Raw genomic sequence first — 19,733 nt, forward strand, 5'->3', positions numbered from 1 at the left:
AGCTTCAAATCCAATACCACATGTTTACAAAAGAGAATTCAAATAAAGTGTGTGTACAATTGCCTTGCCATATGGGTGTGTATGTGTGTGTGTGTGTTTGTGTGAGTGTGTGTGGGGGTATGTGTGAGTGTGTGTGGGTTTGTGTATGTGTGTGTATGTGTGTGCATGTGTGTGTATGTGGGGTGTGAGTGTTTTTTTGTGTGTGAGAGTATGTGTGTGTTTGTGTGAGTGTGTGTGTTTGTGTGAGTGTGTGTGTTTGTGTGGGCGTGTGTGGAGTGTGTGTATATGAATGTGTCTGTATGTGTGTTTGTGTGTGAGTGCACGTGCATGTGTGTGTAACAGCCTTCCCATTCAGAAGCCACCTGTTTCATTTTACCCGAAAGCATCAATCAAGTAAAAATAGTCCCTTTCACACACAATGACAAACACATACCTTTTACAGTGAAGTTCTGTGCAGAAGTAGATTTGGAAGTCATCAGAATTGTGAAGTACATAAAGGAAACAGCATCGTTCTTCAAACTTGGAGATGCTGAAACAAACAAATAAAACCCCCACATTATTCAGACAAACATCATCACTCCCACTTCTGTTCCATGGAAAATAAACACTTTTTATATCTAACCTGCCACGGCATCTCTGCCATGTTAGAAACAGCACTTTCAAGACCGATAGTCCCCATCCCATGACTCAAACATTATGTATTATTCCTACTCATCTCTGCGGAACAGGGCTGTTGAAACACACTTGAGCCACATGTTGCGTTGGGTATGGCAGTGAGTCCTACTTGACCTGAGAGGGAAGCATACTTCCCAGCTAGCTTGTGATTCTAGGCCTACAGAGATGCTTCCAGAGCTAGGAAGATAGTTCATACAAGTAGCAAAAGCGCTGCACTCCCTGTAGAGAGTTTAACAGAGGGAAGTGAGGTGGACAGCGCTTGAATCAGACATGGCAAGTGCTTTACTTTAGAAAAACACGGAGAGTTTTGAGTTTGGTAAGTCAGGCCATGGTGGTTTACGCTAACAGTTGTCTGTTTTCTGTAATGGGCCTGATAATAAAATATTGTAGGTTCCACAGGCCAAACCACTCAGCTCTGCTGATGAAGTATGGGACCCTTAGCTATATAGAGATTGGCTATTGTCCAACAAAACGTTATTATAAAACGAGCAAAGGCCCCAATTGGCCCATGAATGTAACTTTATCAGACTGCATTCAATCACCTTTGGATTTCTTTATTTTGGAACGCACAGTTTCACCTGGTTTCTGAGAGATGGTCTTCCTATGTGCCTTAAGGTGACCTCACGCTCACTACAGCATCCAGACTGACCCTTGCCCTGACCTCCAGAGTACAAGGATTACAGGTATGTGTGGCCATGCCTAGATCGTATTATTTTCCAGATGTAAAAATAGACTCTTAGTCATCTCTAAGACCGGTTGAGCCTCTTGCTACACTATTTCTGCTCCAGATGGAAGGACACTGGGCTTCTCTTCTCTAACTGTATTTCTGGCACGTCACTGTTCCTCTCACACCGCACTGCTTCTGGTTGTGAAACCGCCTGTCACCCCCTCCCACCCGACTGCAAATGATTCCAGAGGATTTCCTCTCTTGACACCTTTATATCTTCAGCAGAACAGGACTCAATATGGTACACAGCTGGTGCTCAAAAAATGCCACTGACTTGAGCTGGGTTGTTCCTTAGTTTGTCACCCTTTCTTTATAGAGGAAGAAGCCAGGCAGAGGTGGTCCATCTTTGAAGTCACAGAGCAGAACTCAAGTTTCCCAACAGGCAAACCAGCGATCATCGGATGGAGGCCTGCTATATACATGTCATGAGTCACAGGAACTGCAAGGGCTGCCAGGCCTAATTAACAAGGGCCAACTCGTTGTAAAACAGATCTGATTATGCAAAACGCATAGCAACTACCCTGAACATATTGTTGAAGAAGGCGGCAGTAAGGAAGGAGTACCTCGCTAACGAGTGGTTTAGGGATTGAATAGTAAGAGTGTAAAGCTTTGAGAAGGTATTGATTGGAAGGCCATGAATCAGCCGCTTAAGCTCGCTTGCTTCTATTCGATCACCCATGAGGTAACAGGTAGTTCCACCGGGAGAAACTAAAATTATCCGTGACTCACTGTTCCACCGGTTCGGTTCGTGTTCTGACAAGGCCAGCCACAGTCCTTGCAAAAGCAACAGGATGTTGCATAAGCAGCCTGCAGAAGCCTGTTGTCTCCCAGCTCCACCATGTGGGGGGCAAACAGTCATAAACAGAATTTGGTTTGGACACTCAGTGAGTCTAGAAGCCCAGGCTTCTAGACAGCAAAGTTTCAAACACTTAACCTCCAACAACAGATTCTGACCAATAACCTTATTTCTAGTTCCCAGGAGAGAGCTTTTTTTTTTTTCTTTTTCCTGAGCCACTGGCCATTATGACAAGGTTTTAGAACTGAACTGGTTTGTCACAGTGACCTCACAAACGTAATTGCATCAACAGTGACCTTGGGGGAAAATTAAAAGAATTTCCTATTTGTATGTCATCATTAATCCGAGTTGAGTTCCAGGACCAGGGTGTAGCCTGGTAGATGATGTCCTGCAGAGCTTAGGTCAGGAAGCCATCTTACAGCCTTAACCAAGAGGTCAGGCAGCAGGAGAGGACCTCCACACAGCTCCCTTTTAGCCACATGTTGAGTCCAGGCCACAGTTCACATTCACCCCCATTGGTCAGAGAGGCTGCGGAAGAGGCTGAGTCTTTACAACAAAGCAGGATTCCTGCAATGTTTTTCAAATTTAAATGATGACTTAATTGAATAAAATATGCTATGAAAATCTCAGAAGCCTAAGTACACCAGATGGACCAGGGAAACTTACCTCACTCCTCTGACAGAGGAGGCGCTGAAGTCCCACTCATGGATACCTTTCTGAAACACAAGAAGATGAGCAACAATGTGTGGGGGAAAAACCCATCATAAAATCATTTAGCTTTATTATTGTTAATAACAAAGTCATTTTCCTGATGTGTAAATCATCTGACTGAGGCAGCAATTCATTCTCAGCCCGAGAGGATGATGCTTTACTTAACAACACCTGTTCTTCCAGACAACAGCTTCCAAAAAGCCTGGAAGAATCGCTGTCATTAAACTCGAAAATCTTAATTTTAGTTGTAACTACAGTGCTTTAATTTTAAGTGTAAAAACCGGAACAAAATAAAACCACCACCACCAATGATCAAGGTAGACCAACTGCTGTAATGAGCAAGCTCATTTCCTTCTGGTCTAACTCCAGTTATTTTCCATGCAGTCGTGTGTTTGAGCATACATGCCTGGGGTTTGTAATCACATATGTGTGATCACATGTAGAGGCCACAGGACAACCTCACATGTCCTTCCTTGATTTCTCCATTGGCACCTTGTCTTTTGAGCCCCATGGGTAGCTGTTTCTACCTCCCCAGGTTTGGGAGTGCGGACGCACACTACTCTCCTGTTTGTCTGTTTGTCTTTTAAATGTTGGTTCTGAGGATGGAACTCAACCCCTGAGCTTGTACGGAGCATGGTACTGACCGAGCTGTCTCCCCAGACCTGGAATATATTTTCCGAGCAAGAAAAGCAATCAATCTGAATAAGGTCTCTGTAATTATTTCTGAATTACTTTTCCTGTTTGAAACACGGGCCTTATTTGTATAGCTCAGGCTGGACATAAACTTGCCTTTGTCTCAGCTTCTTGAGTGCTAGGATTCCAGAAGTGTACTGCCACAGCCAGCTTGGAACTAACTTCAGGTAAAAATTCCAACCAAACCCCTCTGTCTTTTTATTGTTCAGAAATGTGTGTGTGTGTGTGTGTGTGTGTGAGAGAGAGAGAGAGAGAGAGAGTATGCATGTAGAGGGCCCATTAGAGCTCAAAGGGATTATTAGCTAACTTATGCAAAACTTAATATGCTAATAATGGTTGGACATAAAAATTTGATTTTATGTGATTATTATGTAATACATGGGTGATTCATAAAGTTCATGTTTTAAAAACTTAAAATTTATCTCTCAATCATGACTAAAATATCATAATTATCACATAATTGTTCTTAGATTATTTTCCATATACAAAGATTTAGAAATTTCAACATCTCCCAAACTGACACGTATGTGCAGGATGACCTCTTTACCTTAGCCTACCTAACTGGTCCGGTATGGGACCTCATGCTAGTGCAGCTGGGCATACCATTTACCCTGCCTTCCAACTGCTCCTCTAAGCAAATGCTCCCAGACTGAAGACGGCTGTCAGATACTCTCATCAACATCAGTTTGGGATTTTATTTGGTTTTAAATCAGCTTTATTCAGAACATCCACACTTTTTTTTTTTTTTTTAAATAAAGGCTTTGCTAGACAGGCCTATGAAAATGAGCGGACAGGATTCCGGTTTTTCTTTTAAATTGTCCATCAGATGCTGAGTCTGACTGACTTCCTTTACAAAGCTCCAGGTGACTGTTCTTTATTCAGGAGTCTGACAGCTGCTTGAAGTTGACTTATCCATCTACAGAACTCTGTCTGTCACGGTGGATGATTCTGAACTTACCGAATGCAATGAAAAATGTCTCAAGTTCATCTACCAAACCAGTGGCCTTCCATCTTGTGACTGCCAACAGTGACAACAATCATTTGTCTCGTTAACACCCATGCCAGAGCCTGGCTGTGATTTTTTTCTATGTCTCCCCTGCTTGGTCTCTTGCCCCAATAAGGACATAACTACTCCAATTATTTTCTTAATCATTCCCTCTGTAAAAATTATAATAGACAATGAAAGACCCCCGAATGTTCAGCCATGACATACAATTAACAGCATAATATATTAAACAGCCATGAAAGGAACCCCTTTTCCACTGCTATGAGGCTGCGGTCTCAGCCTGGACCTGAGCTGAGGTTTGTGGCTTTGAGGTGGTCTAGGACTCTTCTGGCAAAAAAAACAAAACAAAAAACAAATAAACAAACAAACAAACAAACAAAAAAACAACCAAGAAAACCAAAACCCTACAATTTCTATTTACAGCTCCATTTTTTTTTCTAGGTCCATGCAACCAAGAGTGTGGACAGTTCCTCTCAAGTGTGATGTAAAACTACTCAAACAAACAGTGTTTGCAAAGTGCACCTTACTGGGATCTGAGCAAATTCTATTATCATGCGATCCAGGGAGGGAGGAAAGTATAGAAAGACCTGATGGATGGCTGAGGGGCTGAAGGGCTGACTGGATCACTGAAGCACGTACCTTGTCTGACTCCTTAGAGCCCATATAAAAATGCCAGGGAGTGGTAGGTCCCATGAAATCCCATCACCGAGGAGACAGAGGCAGGAGGATTCCCTGAGCCCTAGAAATCAACTACTGTCCTACCTGTTGAATGCAAGGTTATTCAGAGACCCTGCCTCAAGAGAGGTGGCCAACACTCATGAAGATGCCACTTGAGATTGTCCTCAGCCTTTACACCCATGCATATATGCATGTGCACCTTCACACATATATGCCTGTATGTGCACACATGTTTGCACGCAAATGTGAGCCATAAACCCATGAAAATGTGTGTATACATTTATATTTTTAAAAAATCAGAAAGGCCACATATAAAGTAACCGAGTACTAGGCAGGAGCAAATTAAAACAGCAGTCTGGAGCCTCTGCTCCCAATCTGATATTGGCTTCTAACATCCGGCAACCTGGGGTCAAAATGTCTACATTGCTATGTGACCCAGAGGCTTTGCTGCAGACCTACATCTAACTCACACACGATGCAGCCTTTCCTCTGCAGTCTGCTACTGAGCTGGGGACCAAGGCCATGGTCTGGTATAAGAGGCTGTGTGGTATGCAGAGCAGCCACTGAGAGGAACCAGAGAGGCGTTCCTGAATAGATGGGGCTGGTTTGGTAGAAAAGAGCAGAGTGCTTCCTGATTATCAGGTTCCCACAGGCTGCTCTGCCTGGACACTTCCCACCACATTGCTCCACAGTGCTCTTCTGCACTGGAGGAGGCCTGACCGTCACCACAGGGAGGCAGAGGTGAGCTGCAAAGTAAAGAACCAGGGTCCGGGATACAGTGGGGGACTGATTAACCCCAGCAGAGCCCACAGCATGGGTACCCATTTGAACCAGCAGGAAGCACCATTCTCTAGGGACTGGTGGTCCACCCGAAATGCTGTGCTCTGGCCAGGGCAGGGACAAGAAGTGTGAGTTAGCTACAAAAGTGATAGTAATAGTTTAATAATCAGATAGTCAGGCCTTATTGCTTACCTGAGGTGACAGCATTCCTCCCTAGCTAACAGTAATGACAGAGGGTTTTTGGCGTTGTGTTGTTCTTGTTGTTGTTGCTGTTATTTGGGTTCTGCTGGGGCAGTGAACTTAGTCTAAAGTGACCACGGTAAGTTCAAGTTCCTTACAGGTGTCTGGCTTTTGTTATGAAGGTTTGGGCTGGATTCTCCTTTCTGGGATGCTGTCTGTGTGAGGCAGCCTTTAGTAGCTGTTTATGAGCATGAGAAGACAGCCAACCACTCACAGAGAACTCAGCTCAGAGCTCTGACACAAAATCCCCCTCAGAAAGAACCCATCTCCAAAATTTCTCAGCATAGGAAATACCATTTCCTTTTTGGTTGAGCTGTTTCACTTGGGAGTTATAACCAAACATATCAAACGTGAGAGACTGACTACCTGGAACTGGAAAAGAATCGTCGCACACTTTACTTGGCCTTTCTACACAGCCACTGGCTAAGAGCTGGGGGGAGAGAGGGCAGGCTGAAGGGTTCCTGCCAGCCACGCTCGCAATTGAGGAGCCATAGCCAAGAACACAGGTTGCTTAAATTCCAATCCTAAAAGGGAGGGAGGGACTTCAAATAACCACACAAAATGTCTTGCATGTGGCTCCTCTCAATCTAGATTTTTCTTCCATGGTACATGTGCAGATTTTCTCCAGGTACTGACTGTAAATAGCCAAGGATATGGAATAGGTACAGGCTGGGATTCATTGTGCCCACTAAGTAAAGAAATTCTTCAAGAGTCCTGGGATTTGGACTGACAGAATGTTTACAGAGAATCAGCTTATAGCCAGAGGGACACTGGTTTGAAAAAGCTTACCTTTTTGAACGTGGACAATTTTACTATTAAGATTGTGGGAAATGGGATACCACAGGCACAGTCCACCCATGTCAAAAGCCACTGGGAGATCTGGCGAGGTAGCTTAGGAGTCAGAGCACTTGCAGAGAACCCAGGCTCCGTTCCCAGCACCTACGGGATGTCTCACGGACATCTATAATCCTAGTTCCGAGGGATCCGGGATCCTCTTCTGATCTTTGTGGGTACCAAAAAACCCGCATATGTTGCACATACATGCGTGCAAGCAAAAATAGATATTTTTAAAAAGACCACAGAGGTAGATGGTGGATAACTCACAGCCTAAACCAGTAACCCTTCCTCATGTACTCATGTGTGCTTTAACATGTGTATCCTTAGCATGCTGTCAAAATTGCCAGAGAGAACACCCTTGCTAGACCCACTTTGCCTAACAGAGAACCCTTCCGAAAGAGCAAGCCAAACATCTAGTTGGAAACAGTTCTCTTTCCAAAAATCTCTGGCTCACCGCCTGCTCTCTTCCTGTTTCCCACAATCCATTGGCCCTGCTCTCATCCTCGGGACTGTGCTCATCCCTAATTCCTTTAGCTGCATCCGGTTCCAAGTGTCCCTGGGTAACCTTGCTCTCTCCGGTTAAGCCTCTGAAGATCTCTCCGTCCGATGTGAGAACATGTCTACATCTACTTTAGAGTGTTGTAAATAAGGCACTGCACTTCAAAGCAATATGATTAGAACACGCAGAATCACACTGATTATGCCCGGTGTTGTCTCGGAACCAATCGCGTCTCGGTAGGTGTTTACATGTCATCAGCTCCAAGTGCCGAGGCCCAAAATGAGGGTCCTCCAGAATTCACCCTTCTAAGCAGCCTGCTGATGTCATCCCTCTCAGACTTTGAACCTCTGACTCTTACTATCTCCACTTAGTTTCTCTAATGAACGACTGGGTCATAGGTTACCCACCCCCCCGACTTTTCTTTTCAAATGACCTGCTACTCAGTAGCTGCCACCCTCCCCCTTCCTGCTCTAAGTTCGCTAACTACTTCATTTCTGGTTCTTTCCTTTAGCAGCCTTTTCCGTTGCCTCTCCAGGATCCAAGATTTCCAAACCCTGATGTCAAGGTAAGACACTTGTTACGGTTACAGCAGAAACGTGATCGACACACGTTCTGTGTGTTTAGTCCTGTGCAGGGGGATTCCTGCACAGGTAATTATCTTATGTACTCTCCTATAAGGTTGTCTTTTCTTCATATAAAAAGGGCTACAGGAAGAGCTACCCAGACTGCCCAGGCCACTCAGCAAGCCACGGGTAGCACCAGCCTTCCCAGCTTCGCAGCTGCACCCTGACCCTGGCTACTCTATGCTGCCCTCTCTCTAGCTCTTAGACTTGAAGTAGCTTCAATGACAGCACATGTCTAAACCTCCTCACTCACGTTGTGGTTTTAAACCACCCTGCCTACCAATACCTTCCCACTGTTCTCACCACCTCTCCCTGGAAAGCCAGGAAGGCTCCTTCACACCCCTGAACACCTCAGGCTCACACTGGACTCTGCTCTATTCCTCTGATCAGAGGTCATTCCTTTCCCCTTTTTCTTCTAGTCCTGCCTACAGCTAAATCCCAGACTCCACGTCCTTTCGAAAACTTCCCAAAGACACCACACTCTGTTCATTGTTCCTCGCCACAGACCAAAGGTCCACAAAGTCTTCCCCACAAGCCAGCGCTCCCACAAGCCACAGAACTCCTCAGAGGGAGGAAGCAGGGAGTTTCACTGCTCATCACAGGCCTCTTCAGGAACACTCCAAGGGAGGACTCACTTCTACACTAGAAACATTGCTGACGTGGTGTGGGCCGTTCTCTCCTTACGAATAGCACAGAGAATGCCTTCGCTGTCATGAAGTTCCTTATCAAGGCAGGTTTTCTTTATGGGTAAGTTAGTACTATAAAAAAGGCAATAGCACCTTCTGGAATGTTCTCCTTAAAGGCTGGATAACTAGGCCTCATCCAAATAACACTCCTAGTGGCCAATTCTAACGTGTACAAGGTGTGTTTTGTCACGTGAAGATCCTTTAGTTATCACAACCCATTAGTGGGCAAACAATAAAATTCCAGTGAAGGGCTGGAGAGGTGGCTCAGAGGTTAAGAGCACTGACTGCTCTTCCAGAGGTCCTGATTTCAAATCCCAGCAACCACACGGAGGCTCACTACCATCTATAATGGGACCACACCTTCTTCTGGTGTGTCTGAAGACAGCTACAGTGCACTCATGTAAAATAAAATAAGTAAATCTTTAAAAAAATATATCAGAAGAAAGAGAATCAGGGTGCTTCAGGATATAGCTGTCCGGTCTCTGGGACAGGTGACTTGCTGATGTTTTGATAGGGGTTTCAGGGCCCAGGCATGATGGACACCCCAGCGCATGAGTTATTCTCCCTGCATTGTAAACGTGCTGTGTGGCTGGGCCTGCTTAGCTTCCGACACTGCTGGCCCACACACATGAGTTCTGACAAGTCGGTGGTACACACAGAGCAGAAATCCAGATTTCAATCCAGTTCTTGTCACCCAAGTACCAAAGGTCCAAGGTACCACCCTTCAAATCCCTAGGAGCCTATCTTAGTCACAAAGTCGAGGAAATACTGGTTCTTAATCAGTGGCTACAACTGAGACAGTTGGTATGTCCACAGCCCTTTATTAAACTTGTTCTCAACTGAGACAGTTGGTATGTCCACAGCCCTTTATTAAACTTGTTCTCAACCACGGCCTCACATCAGAGTCATACAGCGATTTTCCTTCCAATGTATGTGTGTGCGCTAGGACTCACTCTGACTGCCGCACAAAAGATCCCAACTTATAGTTATCCCGCAGGCTCACACAACAGGTAGCTCAATTTGTGTCCTAACGGGTGCTTACAATCTCCCAGATGATACATTTCACATTGTTAAGAGAATAAAACAAGGCTAAATTCTCGGTTCTTAAAAATAAGGACTGGCCCTAATTAAAAATAAAAAGCAGTCGATTTCTATTTACTGTTATTATCCTTAAACCATTCATGTGTTCATTAGAGCAGAGGGCTCTGTGAAACATACTATCTACATCATTTCGTATAATCCTCAGAACAAAGGTGGCAGAGGGAAGGGTTTCTTTTAGCTCTGGTAGGACTGGAGTTCACCACGGAGCTGAAGGTGGCCTTGAATTTATGATCTTTCTGCCTACAACTCCCAAGTGCTGGGATTACAGACACAGCAATAATGTCTCTCACAACAATCTTTGGAGGTGTATGATGCTGTAATAACAACAACAATAATAAATTATAACTTAAAATAATAATAATAATTAAAAATACTTTATCATTTCCATCTGCCCTTATATAGATAAGGACAATTCAGCTTAGGAAATCCATGTTGCATAAGGACAGTGATAAAAATCTAAACATATTCAAGTCTATTAAATTACACTGTTGCAAACTCATACACAGCTTGAGCATTGGTTTAGTTGTCACCACTGTATACACCTGCAGTTGTCCCTCATTGGTTTAGTTGTCACCACTGTATACGTCTGCAGATCTCCAATACTGGCTTAGTTGACACCACTGTATACACCTGCAGGTGTCCCTCATTGGTTTAGTTGTCACCACTGTATACGTCTGCAGATCTCCCACACTGGCTTAGTTGACACCACTGTATATGCCTGCAGGTTGCCCTCATTGGTTTAGTTGTCACCACTGTATACGTCTGCAGATCTCCCACACTGGCTTAGTTGACACCACTGTATATGCCTGCAGGTTGCCCTCATTGGATCATCACCACTGTATACACCTGTAGGTTGCCCTCACTGACTTTTTTGTGATACAGTGCTTACCGAGGACCCTGGTTGGCCTGGTACAGAGCAAGTGCACAGCAAACATCTGTTCAGGGAACAGATGAAGGAGTCACGCTTAAAGGAAATCAAAAGAGTAGCTTGGAAAACAATTATAACACACACACAAATCCCTCAAATAATCTTTCTCCTAAGGCTGCTTCGATTTCTGTTCTTTCCGCTGTTGCTTGGGCAGCTCCTGCACATTTCTGTTTTTGAAGAGTAGTTGTATGAGCTTGAGAGCCGATAAAGTCACTGCAAATTCGCTGTTTGACGCTGAAGCAGGAGGATTGAAATGTAGAGGTCAGCCTCGCCTACATACCGAGACTCTATCTCAAAACAAAACCAAATCTGAATGAACTTCCAACGTGCAAAGGTCGGTCACATGCTGCCAGAGGCAGATATAAGGGGATCTGAGAGAACCTTCTGGAACCAAATGGAAGTGTATCTCCTACCTTATTTTATCCAAACAATGCCAACTCAATGCTAATGTGAAATTTAGCAGCTACTTAGATAACATGCTTTGGACACAGTGGTAATTATAATGGTCCTGGTGTAAGCCTACAAGTAGCTTTAGACAAGCAGAACATGACATTTATAACATACAATTTTAAAGTATTATTTATTTGGCATAATTTTGAAAATTTACCCCTTCCGGCATAACTTGGTTTACAGTATGAAGTCCTATAAACAAAGAAATATCCCAATTTTTGGCACACTTGAAATGGTTATACTTTCTATTCTAAAGGTCTGAATGATGCCAAATTTATCCTGCTAATTGATGAAGTTCATAACTCCAAATTAGCAATGTTGATCTTACAGTATGCACTTCTGCCAAGATAAAGAGTCAAGCTATCTTTTTGCTCATGAACACACTTACGGGGGTGAGAAAGAAGGGCATAAGGTCTTATTTTAATTGCGCATCTTACCCTGTCATCAGGGAGAACATGCCAGATAGATATCGTCTTCTCCTCGACTTCATTGTTGATTGACAGGTAAGAAGGCTGATAGATTTTGGTTGGCTCTAATATTAATACCTGGAAATCATAAGGCAGAGAGACTTGCATTAGAGACAACTGCTCCATGAACCCAATACCATGTGGACGAGGTCATAGGTTCAACTGTTGTAGAAATCATTTTAACTTTGAATGAAGGCCCTAGGATCTTCTGAGTATTTTGTGATATACACTTATCCCAAGGCCCAGCTTTTACTGCTGATGGAAGGTAAGTCATATCTCAAGTTCCACCATTCAGCTAGAACAGGTCCCACGGTGTAAAGGTTAGCACTCTGGACTTCAAATCCAGCAATCTGAGTTCAAATCTCGGTGGGACCTCACTGAACCATAGTTCAGCTATTCTAGGAGAACATAGTAACTGTAAAAAGCTTCATGCTTATAACTATGGTTCTCATGAGGCAAATGATTGTTGCAAGTTCAAAGCCGGTCTAGGTTACACAGTGAGCCCCAGGTCAGCTTAGGCTATAACCCACGACACCTCATTCCCAAGACTCAGATTAATCACCATGTAGTACATATGTTATTTCTATTAAAGTATGTCACAAACGGTAGTGACAATGGTAAAGCATTTCTGGACACCTTAAAGGTCCTATTTCTAGAGCAGGAACTCGAGATCCTCTGCCGACACACTCTGTCAGAGGGGGTGGGAGGGTGGTTCTTGTAGCCATGAAAATGTACTTATAAATAATTTGAGATTTTTGTCAGAAGAGGTTTATATATAAATCGAGATATAGCTATGTGAAATAAAAAAAACAAAACCTTTGCCTCCGAGATAAAGCTGGATTCTTCAATAAGAGATATAAAATTTTCTCATATTTCAGAGATGTCCGAAGGGCATGTGATAAGGGAGTTGAGAAACTATATTGAAAAGTTACACAAAAGAATTTTATTATTATGCATTCTTCATGCCAAGAGAGAATGACACCAAAATACCATGCACTGCCTAATTTTAAAGTTGTGGTAGTTATTTTTGTATAGATCCTTAAAGTTAATTTAAAAAAAATTGAGATAGGGTTGTGGGTGTCCCAGGCTGACCTTCAGCTTGCTAGACTTTGACCCCCTGATCATCTGACCCCGCCTTCCCAGAGAGCCCATGGCTGCACCTTGTTTGAGGTGCTGCTGGGGACGGAACCTGGAACTCATGCACGCTAGGCAGGCATTTTACCTACTGGGCTTCATCTCTAGCCCCAAGACCTATGTTTTTTTTCCAGGCAGTGGAGAATGTTTGAGAAGAAGAAAGAAAAGGCATGACTTCAGGACAGAGAAACTGGAACGGCTCTTTGTAATCTTCTGGATAAAGTCACTTCCAAAGGTAATCCTGAATCCAGCAGGTTTGTCAGATAAAACTGGAGACATGTCCTTCCTAGAGCTGTGTCACCAGAAATAACAGGTTTCTGAATGCATTAAAATGTGCAGCCTGAACAAGGAGGGACAAGGATATGGGTCAGAAAACTGGTTCCTGGCCACATACCAGAAATTCAAAATAGTCTTTTTCCTCTAAATTTACCATCACAGAATGCTTATGTAACTTTATGTACATAGAAAGGGGGCATGAAAACCTTCAGATTTTCCTTTACCCTGAGTACAAAGCAAAAAATCAAAAAAGACCACCTCTACCAACAACAACAACAAAACCAAACCAAAAACAAACCTCACAACGATGCCCAAGTTCTCACTCAGGACTTCAGCGGGTAAACCAAGTCTCCAGTTCCATTCAGTCAAGCTCAGTGCTACCAAGACTGAAGATCGGTGTTCAACCACCAGGATAGAAATGGTGCAGCCTGGGATCTGGGTGGAAGAGAGGAGGAGGGAGGGGGGTAGGATCGAGTATGGGGAGAGGCAGAAGAGATGCCCAGAGGGTAGGAAATGAATTGAAATCTGCAGCTGCTGGGGTGGGGCTGGGGTGGGATTGGGTGTGGTTGGGTTGGATTAGGGGTGGGGTGGGGTTGGGGTGGGATTTGGTGTGGTTGGGTTGGATTAGGGGTGGGGTAGGGTTGGAGTAAAGAGAATCTTTAGGAAGTCCCAGAGACCTGGGATGGGGGAGGCTCATAGGAATCAATGTGGGTGACTTTGACTGAAATGACCAAAGTTGGGGATATGGAACCTGAAGAGACAGACCACCTCCAGTAGCCAGAGAGGACCCCAATGGAGGGATAAGGACACCAACCCACCTATAAAACTTTCTACCCCCAATTTTTCTGGTTTAAAAGAAATGCAGGGACAAAGATGGAGCAGAGACTGAAGGAACAGCTGACCAGTGGTCTTGGGATCTGTCCCATGGCTGAGCAACAATCCCTGACACTATTACTGATGCTATGTTGTGTTTGCAGACATGGCTGTGCTCTGAGAGGCTCTACCCGACAGATGACTGAGACAAACTCACAGCCAATCACTGGACAGATGTCGGGTACCCCTAACAAAGAGTTAGAGAAAGGATTGAAGGAATTGAAGGGGACGGCAAACCCATAGGGAGACAGATAGTGTCAACTGAGCCACCAACCGAGTGTACACAGGCTAGTCACCCCCCAGCACATATGTAGCAGAGGGTTGTTTGTCTGGTTTCAGTGGGAAAGGATGTGCTGCATCCTGGAGAGAGTTGATGCCCTGGGGTGGGGGAACACCCAGGGAAGGGGCCAACCTCTCAAAGGCAAAAAGGAAGGATGGGGGGAAAACTCAGTGAGGGGGGACCAGAAGGGAGGGCTGCATTTGGGATCTTAATTAATAATAATAATAATAATAACAATAATAATAACAGTGCTGTCATTATCTGAATAACCCGGTGTCTAAGATACTTAAACACGTAATACATGACAAAAGACGGGGATTCCCAAAGACCTTCCAAGGTTTCTTCACCAACAAACGAGAATCCTTTGCTCTCTGAATCTACGTGTACAATATTTCAGAAGAGCACAGGCTTGGATCAGCTCTCTCTCCCATCGGACTATGCCTTTATTGTCACTGCTTCCAATAGATAAACTCTGAACTGTGTGTTCTCAACCGGGGACAGGGAACAAAACAAGGTTATCGCTGTCCAAAGTTCCTGGAGCCCTGTGATCTGCCCTTGAAATGACAAGAGGCAGCAGTCAGAAAACCACAGAGGGGATGAGGAATGAGGGGGGAGGAAGGGAGGGGAGGGGAAGGAGGGAGGAGGGAAGGGAGGGAACAGAGACGAGGAGAGAGGGAAGGGGTAAGGAGGAGACAGGAGGAAGAGAAGGATCAACCAAGAAAAGGGAGGCAGCTGAACAGAGTCTGGCACCTGACCCAGCTCACGGGAGGCATACACTCTGGCTTTCACTCTAGCCAACAGTACAAGGACCACAGACTTCACCTATCTGAGCCAGGAGAGCAGGGCAAGGTCAGCAGGATTGCCGTTAGCAACCAGTGCAAATTGACATCTCTAGAGATTCTCAGAGCACCGGGACCCTTCTCCTGACACTAGTTGATGGTCTCCAGGCTTTGCAAGGTGCAAAGCAAACCTCTTCCAACCCCAAGAGGAGGCAAAGAAAGGAGATAAACCAGACTGAGCATAAGTAAACAGGGCCACCCAAACTGTTTCCCAAATCTTCCCCCATCTTTGCCCATGTCTGGTTTTGTACTTTGATCCTTGGATGACAAAGGAGAGGTTCTGAGAAGGAGGTAAACAGAAAAAAGTCCAGTACACAGCTTCTCATGTGGCCTCGCTTGGGTTTTAGTCTTTATAAATGGACATGTGATTGACCATCCGAATCAAGACCACCAAAGCCCCCAAGCACGAGCCACTGAGGATGCTACCCTGAGGACAAGATATTACAGTGAGCAACACAGCACCAGAAGGCCGTTAAAATAGAAAAACTGATTAAAAAGGGGAAAAAAAGTCTTTTAAACCAAGAGTTTATCATCTTACAACTTCTCACGGTTTCCTGGGTTTTGTTTCTTTATTCACTCACAACAGACTAACTTACACCAAACTCATTTAAGTGAGTTGGAAATGGTGGCTCTGTGGGTCTCCTCTCCTGAGGCTTTCTAGCTCATCAGAGCAGCAGCAGACCCTCTTCTTCCCCCACATTTACTGCAACTCACAGAGCACCGGCAAGCCGCCAGCTCACTCACAGGCTTTTGTGTGGTACACAGAGCTCAAGGCTTCACGAGGAAGTCAGGGCAAAGCACATTCACTCCAGCACTGGACTTACCTAATGAAGCACAGGATCCTAGAACTAGAAAACGGGGTTCATAAGAGGAACGGAGAACTGCCACTTCCCACGAGCATAGAATACTGAGATTAGAGAGCGCAAACAAGAGATGTATCACGAGGAGTAATTTGTACACAGAGCCAGCTGCTACCAAGTCTTGGATCGGAAGCCACCCCACTACCTTATGACTTTGAAGATGGTACACTCCACGTGCTGTAGAAAGGGGATGTGTTAACTGTGAACATGAACCACGCATCCTTTAGGATGTGTGAGTGTGTGTGAGTGTGTGTGTGTGTGTGTGTGTGTGTGTGTGTAAGTGTGTGAGTATGTGTGTGTATGTGTGTAAGTGTGTGAGTATGTGTGTGTGAGTATGTGTGTGTAGCTTAGACAGTAAAGTGTTTGCTCTGAGACTGAGTTTAACCCCAGTAACCATGAACAGAGTCCTGCTTGGTGGAATGAGCTCATAGAATCCCAGTGTTAAAGAGCTGGGGACAAATGAATCCCTGGAACTTGTTGGTCAGCCATGCTAAGCTAATCCTAGTGATGGACCTTGTTTCAAAACACAAGTGGATCTCTTGAGAAATTATACTGAGGATGATCAATGGCCACAAACACACACACACACACACACACACACACATGCATACATATGTGTCTATGTTCATTTCTCTGTATCCATGCATGTACACATACACAGATGTGTATGCACAATATTGATGTATGTGTGTAGAGAGACATATATATGCATATATGTTTATGACTATGTCTATGTATCCATGCACACACACATATACACATACAGATATATATATGTACAATATGTATATGTATATAGAGACATACATTTATATATATTTACACACATATACATGTGTCTATGCCTATCTCTGTATGTATCCATGCACACACACACACACAAAGATGTATGTGTACAATATGTATATGTGTGTATAGAGATAGAGACATATATTATGCGTGTGTGTGTGTGTGTGTGTGTGTGTGTGTGTGTACATACACACACATCTGCAAGAAACCAGACATATGGAACTGAAGACCAAACTGCAAGTCACCATTTTCTAGAGTTGAGCCCTGGAAGGGATTGCTACATGGGTGTATATGTGACCACACAGCAACTTTGACCCACCTGGCTTCCAGGGGTTGAGACAGAATTGCAAAACAAGTGAGCTGATAGTTTGGCCATAACAATGCTGATAAGCCTTATGACAAAGTAACAAAACGGCAGCATCCGAGGACATCCATCTGTTTGTGCTCAAGGGCCGCCTTGACCTGACCAAAGCACAATCTCTTCACTGCCTTCTAAGTGTGCTTCAGAGCACACCATAAGGAGCAACTCCGACCCTTGCCCAAGATGTATCCCATTTCTCTGGTTTGGAGAATCCTTGTAGATAAAACAGGCATGGTGGATGTAACTGTAATCCCAGCACTCAGGCTAAGGTAGGGACTCAAGACTAGCTTGGGCTACTTACCCAGACCCTGTCTCAAAACCTATAGCAATAACAAAGCACTGAGAAATAAAAAGCCAACACGACTCAGTCTGTAGAAAATAAATAAGTCCACCAAGCTACACATGCACGCTAGGACACAGGGTCTGAGATTCACACATAACGCCAGACGTTTCATAACAACAGGAAGTAATGGACGGCTGAATGTGCGTTAGAGTACTCACTGGGAATCTAACGACAGTAACATCTGTTTTCGTGGCCTCCACCAGGAAATCCATCCAGAAGTCCACGAGCTCCTGCTTGGCCGTGGTCTGCTCCGTGGTCAGTTTCACAAAGTGCTTATAGATCAAAATGGTTTCCACTATAGACTTGAGGTACCTGAGAGTCAGGGCACAAAAACAGCCAGATTTAGGGCTACCTGCTCCCCTTAGCTCCAGTTTATCCTATAGGCATATTTGCACACTCTAAGGGCACTTGCACTTACCACTGGGCCTCCGTGTTTATCAAACATGCTTTGCTTTATGCTGTGAATCAGGTACTTTCACATGTTTAAATTTCACAAGGATTCAACAGCATAGGTATTTGAAAGATGGGAAAACTCGGGTTTAGAAAGCTTAAGTAAATTGGACCTGGAGCCAAACATCTCCCTAAAATGTTGTTTGTCATGCTGGGGAACAAGCTAGGCCTTGAACACGCTAGGTAAATACTTCAAAACTGAGCTACACCCCCAACAACACTTTAAAAGTGTGTGTGTGTGTGTGTGTGTGTGTGTGTGTGTGTGTGAGAGAGAGAGAGAGAGAGAGAGAGAGAGAGAGAGAGAGAGAGAGAGAGAGATATGAAAGTTTTAAATGCCTATATTAAATTTGAAGACAAGGCAGAACACATTTATAAAAATAAAAATACGCCTCTTCTAAGAAGCTCTCTGGACTAGATCCTTCAGGAGAGATTATTTTCCTTTGAGCTTAAGTATTAAACAAATGTCCTCAAGCTAAAGAAGATGGTGCCTCAAGAGAAAAAGTTAAGAAAAACGAGGAAGGATATAATTATGCAAGACGGGGGCTACACAGGCACTTTGCAGGCCACAGATGCGGAGGTTGACATTACATAATGGCACCTGCTTTCTTGTTAACAGACTCCAGGGTGCCCAAAGCTAGAGCTCTCTGGGCCCATACTTCAATCTCCACTTCTGCCATCACAAGTGTCAAAAAGTTGTCAACAAAGAAACAGCACGTGTGGCTGAACGTAGCACATGCGTTTCCTGGTTCATTTAGCTCATGCCATTTACACGCATGAGATGTCAGCTCAGCCCCTGTCCTCGAGTTGCACACAGTGCCGTGGAGACACATATAAAAAGGTAATAACAAGAGGAATGAAATCAGTGGGGATAAACTGTAAGGAAAGACATCAACATCAACAGGGCCATACTGAAGAATGTCAGAAACAGGAAAGCAGGTGGTGGTCCAGGGTGGCGGTGTCAGGGGCGGCAGCAGTGGCGGTGGTGATAGTGGGGGGTCAGGGGTGGCCATCGAGGAAGTCTGAAGTCAGCATTGGAGTGAAGATGTGATGTGTGAGCGTCCCCCAGGTAGATGGACCAGGAGGATGCACAGGACATCTCTAGGCAAGTGCTGAATGTGAGCACTTAAAAGGACTTGCTGCTCATTGAGCAGCGTGAACCACAGGGCAAAGCAGGAGTCTGGGAAGGCTGAGGGTAAACCTTGCTTGCCGAACCAAGATGGACTTCACCCCTCAGCGGTGATGACTATTAAACCGGACTGATGTAAGGGTTTCTACAGGAAGCAAAGGTCAGACTTGTTTTTTCACAAAGATCAGTGTGGAGATGCCGTGGTGGAGGAATGGGCACTGAAACCATGAACGTGAAGCCCTGTTAGAGGCCACGAGGGTCTTCACATGGCAGGCGGCTCCTGGGATGTGGACAGTGAGAGAGCCTCAGGAAGGGACTTTCTCTTCCTGGCTGCAAACCTTTCACGTGGGTGACCACACGTGACGCAGAATAGAATCAGCATCATTTAAAAAAAAAAAAAAAACGTCTCAAAGGCAGCAATCTTATCTCTCCCATACTGCAGAGACAATAATGAGTCTTGGATATCTTCCAAAGACAGCCCGGGATTTACAAAACACACACATGG

General features: G+C 44.6%; 1 protein-coding gene across 1 annotated transcript in view; it reads right to left on the bottom strand.

Annotated features, from left to right (window-relative positions):
- Nucleotides 1-19,733, bottom strand: part of MAP3K5 (mitogen-activated protein kinase kinase kinase 5) — a 181,441-nt gene that overhangs the window by 60,785 nt on the left and 100,923 nt on the right. The window contains exons 10-13 of the mRNA XM_080941715.1: nucleotides 17,811-17,964; nucleotides 11,868-11,975; nucleotides 2,865-2,914; nucleotides 434-529 (exon numbers count right to left, since the gene is read on the bottom strand). Of these exons, the coding sequence (XP_080797841.1) occupies nucleotides 434-529; nucleotides 2,865-2,914; nucleotides 11,868-11,975; nucleotides 17,811-17,964 (408 nt within the window). The remainder of the gene's footprint in view (nucleotides 1-433; nucleotides 530-2,864; nucleotides 2,915-11,867; nucleotides 11,976-17,810; nucleotides 17,965-19,733) is intronic.

This window comes from Micromys minutus (genome assembly GCF_963924665.1).
Source record: "Micromys minutus genome assembly, chromosome: 30".
Classification (NCBI taxonomy): domain Eukaryota; kingdom Metazoa; phylum Chordata; class Mammalia; order Rodentia; family Muridae; genus Micromys; species Micromys minutus.